This window comes from Nannochloropsis gaditana (assembly GCF_000240725.1).
Source record: "Nannochloropsis gaditana CCMP526 unplaced genomic scaffold scaffold540, whole genome shotgun sequence".
NCBI lineage: Eukaryota > Eustigmatophyceae > Eustigmatales > Monodopsidaceae > Microchloropsis > Microchloropsis gaditana.
The window spans coordinates 429-8718 of NW_005803413.1; the positions used below are offsets into that span (position 1 = coordinate 429).

Here is an 8290-nt window from a genome sequence, read left to right on the forward strand (position 1 = left end):
TCCGTGGTGGCAGCGAGGAGGGCGTCCACATAGTCCGCTGAGGAAGGGTAGGAAGTGGGGAGAATGACATGCCTAAGGAGGTAGAGAAGGAGGAAGAATAAAGAAAGGGCGGGTCGGAGAAGCGGAGGCTGGATGGAGGGATTAGACCCTCCCGGACAACATTGCGGGCTCCTCCTCCCTGTCTTTGAGGCCTCCCTCCATCCCTTCCTCACCGTAGAACCGGCCATCGGGCGCGCACAGCGGGGGTCATGAATTCCAGGCAGGTGGTACTCGCTCGGAAAAAAGCGGAGGAGGAAGGAGATAAGACAGAATACGGAGAGGAGAAGGAGGAAGAGGAGGAAGAGGAGGAAGAGGAAGAAGTAGCAGATGAGGGAGGAAGGAAAGCAGGAGGGGGACGGGCGCACGAGGAAGAGGGAGGAAAGGAGAAGACAGAAGGGGCCGAGATGGAGGAGGGGACGTTTGACTGCAGGACTCTCGAGCTTGGCGGGGACCTCGTCCCTGAGGCGACAGCTGAGGGCACAGCTCCGCCAGCCAACCTCTGAGGCGGCGAATGAGATGGGAGCGACTGTTTACCGTCAGCATCCTCCCTTCTCCCGTTCCCTTGTTTTTCTGTTTCTCCCCCTTTTCTTCCATCCGTTCCCCCTTCGATGTTCCATCCCAAACCCCTTCCCACAAACTTGCTCCGAATTCTGTGGGGCAGTACACTCCTGGTTCCCAAGACACTCCTTGTTCTGTCTCCTGCCGTGTCTATTCCCTCCCCCATTTCCCCTTCTTCGCGTCCTCCTATGGCTCTTTCTTCTTGGGGAAGATCTCTCTTGGGCATAACCACATCGCCAGAAGGGGGTCTCTGCATGACCGGCGAGACAAAGCGCGGCCGCGTTGTCCCTGTGCTTCCCTCTTCTGGAAATACTCTCAGGGGGGCCCGCGGCCTCAGAAAGCATCGCTGTATTCCCGTGAGAGAAGACATTGAGGTAGAGGGCAGAGGAGATACGGACGAGAGGTGCGTTGCAAAGGCATGTACCGGCACCCTTGTGGCGGTAAAATGACATGAGTCGGGAAGTTCACCGAACTGCCCCTGTCTTGCCGCACCATTTTCTTCCAAAACTTCCCCCACGGAAACCAGGAGCATGCCTTCCACCGTTATTTCGTCTCCCTCTGCCCAGTCTGCGACCTCGATCGGCTTCAGGAGCGCGGAGTGAATTGTCGCCTCCTGATATTTCAAGGCAGCGGAGGTTCGGGGCGATCGATCCCGTTGTAAAGTCAAGGAAATTAAAAGTCAGAGACACCATTTACCACCTCTATATCATTTAAGGACCTCACATAGGCACCATCGTGGAAAACCCGATGCGTCAGACACACGCGTTTGGGCTCTGTTGCACTCACCCCATTCTCGCTCTTGATGTGCACTTTACCAGAACTTCGATTCAGGAAGAGGAAGCCATCTTGCCATTTTTTTTGCCGTTGAGTAAGTCTCCTTGTATACAGGCAAGTTCGACGCTCCATGACCCGGGCTGTGCTGAGACTACCGGCATGAGTGGGGGGGGAGGGAGGGAGAAAGAAAGGCGGGATAAGAGTGAAGTAGTAACGGACACGTTCAAAAAGGGAGAGTAAGTTGGGAACTGCACGCATCTTCCATTATCGCAAATGAGTCTACTAGCGTTGTTAAAAATTCAAGAGAATGCATCGGGAAACAGCCTTCACTGCTCGACTATGTTCCTTCAAATATCCATTTTAAACTAAACCTCCCCCCGTAGAGACAAAGAGTCTTAGAGCGACTGAAGAGACTCTGCACGGATAATAACACGTCTTCCTTCTCCTTCCTCTCCCTTTTCTCTCCGTGGTTTGTCAGTGGACACATTCGTAGCCGGAAGCGTCTACACACATAGGGACGGCATTCCGTTGCCGAAGTCTCGACAATCCCACACAACTTACCTCGTAACATTCCGTGTCTGCTCAGAGATTTTAACCGGTCGAGATGAAAAGTGCACTTAAAAATAAATTGGACATCGACGGCTCGAGCTTAGCATTTCTGACAATTACTCTTTTGAGAGGTCTGTAAGCCGCACAACCAACTCCTTTATATGTCCTGTTTATCATCATGGTCAGCAGATCTTGTTTTCTTGACCAATAACGGTGCAGCTAATGACTCTGTGAACAACTGTCTTTATTACCGTAAGGTTATACTAGATCCTACCAGTGGCCAACAATTTTGATTTATAGGGAAGAAGGCCAGTATAGTGGTCGATCCTTGAGAAGAGTTCGTTTTTTTCACTTCTGCCGTTCACTTCTGTGCTTTTCAACCAGCATGCAGACACCATGGGAGACTTTAACCTCCGTTACCTTGGGGGAGATTCCTATGCAAAATGAAAGCTTGATAAGATTTAGCGCTCGAATATTAACATGCGATGATGTTGGTCTCGATTTTAAAACCTTATGTCGCGGTAAATCCAGGGCTTGTGGTTCGATCTCGAACATTTTCCACAACACATAAAATTTGAAACAACTGGGCGATAGAAAAGCAATCAGACCTTATTATCAATCAGTGTTGGACAGGGCTACACAGAACTTAAAAAAAAAACAGCGAGAAATGACTAAATTGACGGGAAGGTCTGCAGGAGATCGTTTCGAAGAGCAGAAGCAGGTGTGGCAGTCAATATGGCGTTCGAAAATACACATGAAAACATGAAAAAAATGCAGCCATATGAAAGACAAAAGGATACGGCATCTGAACTTTATGGATGAAGGCATGTGTCATAGTCAAAAGGCTTGATCTGACTTATTTGAGGGCTTGATACACCCCTTCTAGTAGTAACCAGCACTCGTCTATCGTGAAACAGGTTGAGATCGATGCAAGGCAAAGGACCTCACTGAAGAAGGGAAACAGGAAAGAGTGTCGTTACTAAATTGTACGAAAAGCTTTCTAACGGTGATTTTACGATGTCTGCTTGTGCAACGGACACTACGCAACACAATAATGTCTCATATCGGCTGACCATATCGAAGTGCCCACGTTAGGACCCTGGCTTCTGGTTCAAGCACCTTTCAAAAAGCTCGGGCATTGACGAGGGACCAGAATGATAAGCTCCGAGTTCATGGCCGATGTTTGATTAAGTGGTTGGATGAATCCATCATGATAACCAAGTGGGCTTGTAGATGGAGATCCGCATACCCTCAACAATTCTGATGACGGCGTGAGAACAAACGCACCCGCTATGCAACTGAATTTGGAATGTACTCTGACTTTCTGCTAACGCTTGAAATAAAGACGGTGTATAAGTCTCCCACTGGTGGAGGTAGAATCCTGTTCTGTGGAAGCGTAAAGGACTAGTCTGATGAAGTTTGAATTTATTAGTCTAAGCGTGAGCAAGACCATGACACTTCTTCTGCCACGCATGATGCGATCACCATACATGGCATTTAGCTGAATACTACAGAGCACAAACCATCTTCATTTGGAGTGACCACGTCTTTCTTTTTGCCGGTACATTTATCATCCACGATGCCCCTTGCCCTGATGATCACCCGTGTTTCCGTAAGCCTTACTCCATTTTCAATATTTATCCTGATGTAATCCCTTTGTATTATTGCAAGATTGAAATGACACCTCCTCAATCTTCAGCTATATCTCCTGGTTCTGTTCTCGTGTCCGATCACGTTGGGGTCAAGTAAAGAAATCGCCTCCTTACAATCATGGTCGGTGTCAGCTTCCATCCTTCGTGTTCCTCCTTACTTGAAATTCATTTGCTCGTACCGCCAGTATTGTATTTCAACGTCCTCTGTCTTTTTCCAATACACTGCCAATTTATCAATGTCGTTGATTTCTGGCTTTATGTTGTGCACACGGAAGAAGTCCTCGCAAGCTTTCTTGGCTGGAAAGCCAGTCCAGTCATCAAGAATCACATAGCCTCCCACACTGAGCTTGTCGTAGAGATGATAGAGCACGTCCACGGTAGACTCGTACATATCTCCATCCAGACGCATGACAGCAAGTCTCTTGATCCGAGAGGCTAAGGGAGGCATCGTCTCATTGAAAAACCCCTTAGCAAATACAACGTTCGGGTCCAATGCTCCAGCTTCTCGAAAGTTTTTGGCAACCTCTTCGTCGGCCACCTCAAGATAGGGCCTCATATTCCAATTCCGATCAGAGGGAATTAAATTCTTATCTCCGGGTGGCAGACCCTTAAAAGAGTCGCAGACATATGACATTCGACCGCCCTCATTGAGACTCCGCAGCACAGCACGCGCAAAAATGGATGATCCTCCCCGCCATACCCCGGTCTCTATATAGTCCCCTGGGATGTTTCTAGATACCACGTCCTCCAGCAAGAGCCTGACATTGTCAAGGCGGAGCTCGCCGGTCATGGTCACACCGAGGTAAGCCCAGTCCAGACCCTGTGCCCTCTTACCAGGCTGAAACGGACGCAAAACACCACCATATGACACACTTAGCTCTTCGGGCCCATACGCTAGTCCTGACACGTACCGCTTCATAAACTCAAGATAAGCAGCCCTGGCACGTGTCAATACGGATCGATCAGTGTCCGCGCTAACTTTGGAGTCCAAATAATTAAGTCTGAGGCTCAATTGCTCAATCCAAGACTCTGGTGGCGCCAAAAGCTTGGGGACCTGATGTATGCCGGAGGAAATAGCGTACCAAGGACGAAAAAGCTCGAAGCTATCGCCATAAGCTTCGGAGAAGGAATTCTCGTCAAAAGGGAATTCCTCGATCTCATTCGAAGGCTTTGGATCCTTAATAATGTTTGTTGAGGACGTCTTCCCGAAGAGTCGATAGCAAGCCATGAGCATCAAACCAGCAATAGCTGCCGACTTAAGTCCAAAAAGCCGACTGCTCTGACGGCGATGAGTCTTTTCCATGAAGGAATATCGTTATCAGGACACGAAGCTAATTCAACTGGTTTAAAAGTATGTGGTTATGGGAGTGTGCTCAATAAGTCTGCTGCGCTGCTCACATGGGGTTCTCAAATCGTGTGTAAGATAGGCGCCTTTCTACTACTTCCGGTTTCGTAAAATATTAAGCTGTTGGCGTGAACACCCTCAGAAAAGCCCCCACGAAAGCGATCTCATAAGATTTTGATCAACGTTGTTAGCCTCCTTATTCATCGGACTCCATAAAGGAGAAATCATCGCATTAACAAGGCCAGCCAAGGTAACGGCTTTCGGCATGGCATCAGAGTAACTGCCACTATTAGAGTTACTCCGCAAAGGCAGTGTAAAGTTGAATGTACACAAGAGGTTGTCGCAGTGAGGATAAATTACGATTTAAAAAAACATTCCCAAGCCGTGTAAGGGCCACAGAGCGCTCCTGGTGTGGTTCCAGAGGCCAAATGAGCAAGGACTTGGGGCTTGGCTGGGGCCCGTGGAGTCAGGGAGGTCAGAACAACCGTCGCTCAAAGGGCGTGTGAGCGCCTGAGTGCCTCGACTTACGTAGTTTACCGTGACTTCCGTCATATGGCATGGCTTCCGACTCATTGTTGCTGTAAAATCGAGTCTGTAAGCACATGTCCTCCCTCCATCGTGAGCAAGGCACAGTATTTCCACCTGATCACTTCACCCCCACCCAACCGTAGCCTTGACCCTTTCGGTGACTCGTCGAATCGATCCTTGATTCACCCCCAACCACTTTATACTGACGCAAAACCTAACTCATACTATCATTCTATCGTTCTTACTCTCTCAATGCATCCCGATTAGATCCATGCTCTCATTCGTCGTGTGCATCTGTGAATGGCTGTACAATGTAAGAAGCGTGATTTGGGTCTGGCACTCGGCCATCCGAGCGGGGCACTCGTGCGAACGCACTCGCACTCGCAAGTTTCGCACTCACTGGGGAGTCGGACCATTGCTTGGCTCCAATGCCTTTGACCTGATCGAATGTTGAAGGGATCCTACTGCATTGCTCTAATTTATGCTGCTGCATTCGATTGCCGGTAAGATGTGGGCTGGATCACTGCTTCCAAAAATGCCGTCCTGTTTTTTCCAGCTTATTTAGGAGCAAGGTCGCTCAGTTTAGCGAGGCTTGAAGCTTAGGAAGACCCACTGTCCGAGCGATTTCAATAATGATGCCATGGGTCAATCCGAGACGTTTATGACCGCACCGATCCACATGTAATCTGATCCCCATGTATCTGGGCATAATTTATCCGTTGTTATGGACTTGACCGTGCTGCCTGGTTGAGTCTCGTTCACTGCTTGCCTGTGTAGTGGAGGCCGTCACCAGCCCATAAAGAACAGTCCATCCCTCACACACGCCGTGTGAAAGGAAATCCGCACGATTTGCCCGCGATAGAGTTGTTGTCATCCTTTTCAATTTAGAAATTGTCCTCAATCGAGCGCTGCACAGGTTGTAACATTCTAATTTGTATGACTTACTTCTCTTGATGTACACAAAAAGTCTCCTGTGATCCTGTTAGGTTCTCATCATACATATGTATTTAGTCATTACATATTAACAGTACGACTCCTTCGACGCTTGCACGACATAGCAGGCACTTCTGTATGTACATGATATTGAAGCCACTAATTGCCCTTGTGGCATGGACAGCCTTTTCGGTCGTGGCAGCCGAGCAATGCGCGACTCCTCCCAAACTAAGGTAGGCCGCAGGAAGGAGTGAGGGAGGACGGAACAAGAAGGACAGGTGCTTGTGCATGTGTGTGTGGAAGTACTGAAAATGAAGGATGGTTTTCAATTTTCAGCTAATGATTTTATTTCACGCTCGGCGTGGATTGCATCACATAACAGGCGAGTGCAGGTCAACACTGAGGTGGGTGCTTCTTACCTTTGCCTTCCGCGTCTGCTCCCCCTCTCCTCTCCCTGTGTATATTCTCTCCTCTGTATTCATGTACCTGCAACTTTCTTCAGGTGAAACACATAGATTTGGGTGTGAGTGGAGGTTCAGGCCCTTCGATAGCGGCGAACGGGACAGATTTCTTCTTGATGCAATTCGCCATCGACCTCCCAGAGCCTGTCTATGATGTAAGTCAGGAGGAAGGAAAGGATGGAGAGAAGGACAAGGGAGAGGATGAGAGCGCCGTGCTGAGGTCGACTACGCGGGTAATACCTCCTAGGGCGGACGAAGTAGTGCATTAGAGAGGGACTTTTAGGTGGAAGGGGTCACCAAGAAGGAAACCACTGTGGGAAAGAATGGGGAAAAGATGTAGTCGAAGAAATTGAAGCACAGGGAGAAAAGAGGATGGGAAGGAAGGGACCCTTTTCCTTGTCCCACCACGCGTCCCGTCACCTACTGCGACTCAGGGTTGGAACATCACCTTGCGATTTGACAAGACCATCTTCATGATCCAGAACCTGGAGGCGGTGAGAAAGGGAGGAGGGAGGGAAGGAAGAGGAGGTGGACGGGAACAGGGTTTTTTGAATGGATCATTCTGCAATGATACTTGGAGAAGAGGTGTGTAAGTCACCTCCTTCCTTCCCTCCCTCCCTCCCTCGCTCCTGCCTTCTCTTTCCTCGCCTCCCCCCCCTTTCGTCAGGACCTGATCGAGCACAACGCGGACAACACCACCCTCATCTTCGGGCCCAAGGAGTGGAATCAAGACCTCAAACCGGGTTAGAGATGCCGGGGACGGGGGGAGAGGGAGGAAAAAGGGGGAGGAGTCTGCAAGCTGTTGGGAGGGTGGGGAATCGGTCTCAGACCTGTCATTTTCTGTGGATTATATCAGCACCAAGCGCTCCTCTATTTCTCCCCCGTGCTTTCTACCCTTCCACCCTCTTCTCCATTCTTACTCCACCCCCTCCCTCCACCCCTCCCTTCCTTTCCCCCTCAGGCTTTCAATGGCAAGCTTGGCAAGGCTCGTGTGCAGGCTCCCCCCTGCATGTCTTGGAGAGCTACCTCTCCTACGATCCCACCGCCCTTCCTCCCTCTCGTCCTCCCCCCCGCCCCCTCCACATGGAGCCTCCCGGTGTCACGGTGCACTTGCCCGTAGAGGGAGAGAAGTTCAACCTGGCGAAATCGTTGCAGTTCTCGATGCTCTTCTACGAAGCGCAACGGAGTGGACGCATGCCCAGGTCCTGGTTTCCCTCCCTTCCCTTCCATAGACCTGCACGCGACTTTGATCCTCCCTTTCCGTCTCGACATGGGCTTTTCCCTCCTTTCATTCTTGTCCCCGGAAACCAACATTCTTCCTTCCCTTATTTCTTAATCCCGTCGGCAGCAATAAACGCGTTTCGTGGCGCTTTGACAGCGGGCTGGACGATGGGAAAGATGTCGGACTGGACTTGACAGGCGGTAGGGAGGGAGGGAGGGAGGGAGGGAGG

At 50.0% G+C, this 8290-nt stretch overlaps 1 protein-coding gene across 1 annotated transcript; it reads right to left on the reverse strand.

Annotated features, from left to right (window-relative positions):
* Positions 1-3726: 3726 nt before the first annotated feature.
* On the reverse strand, positions 3727-4128 carry NGA_0182200 (bacteriocin o-metyltransferase; the record flags this gene model as incomplete). The annotated part of the gene is made up of 1 exon (XM_005854331.1): positions 3727-4128. One exon carries the CDS (start codon positions 4126-4128, stop codon positions 3727-3729), a length of 402 nt encoding a protein of 133 aa, XP_005854393.1.
* Between the last annotated feature and the right edge of the window lie 4162 nt (positions 4129-8290).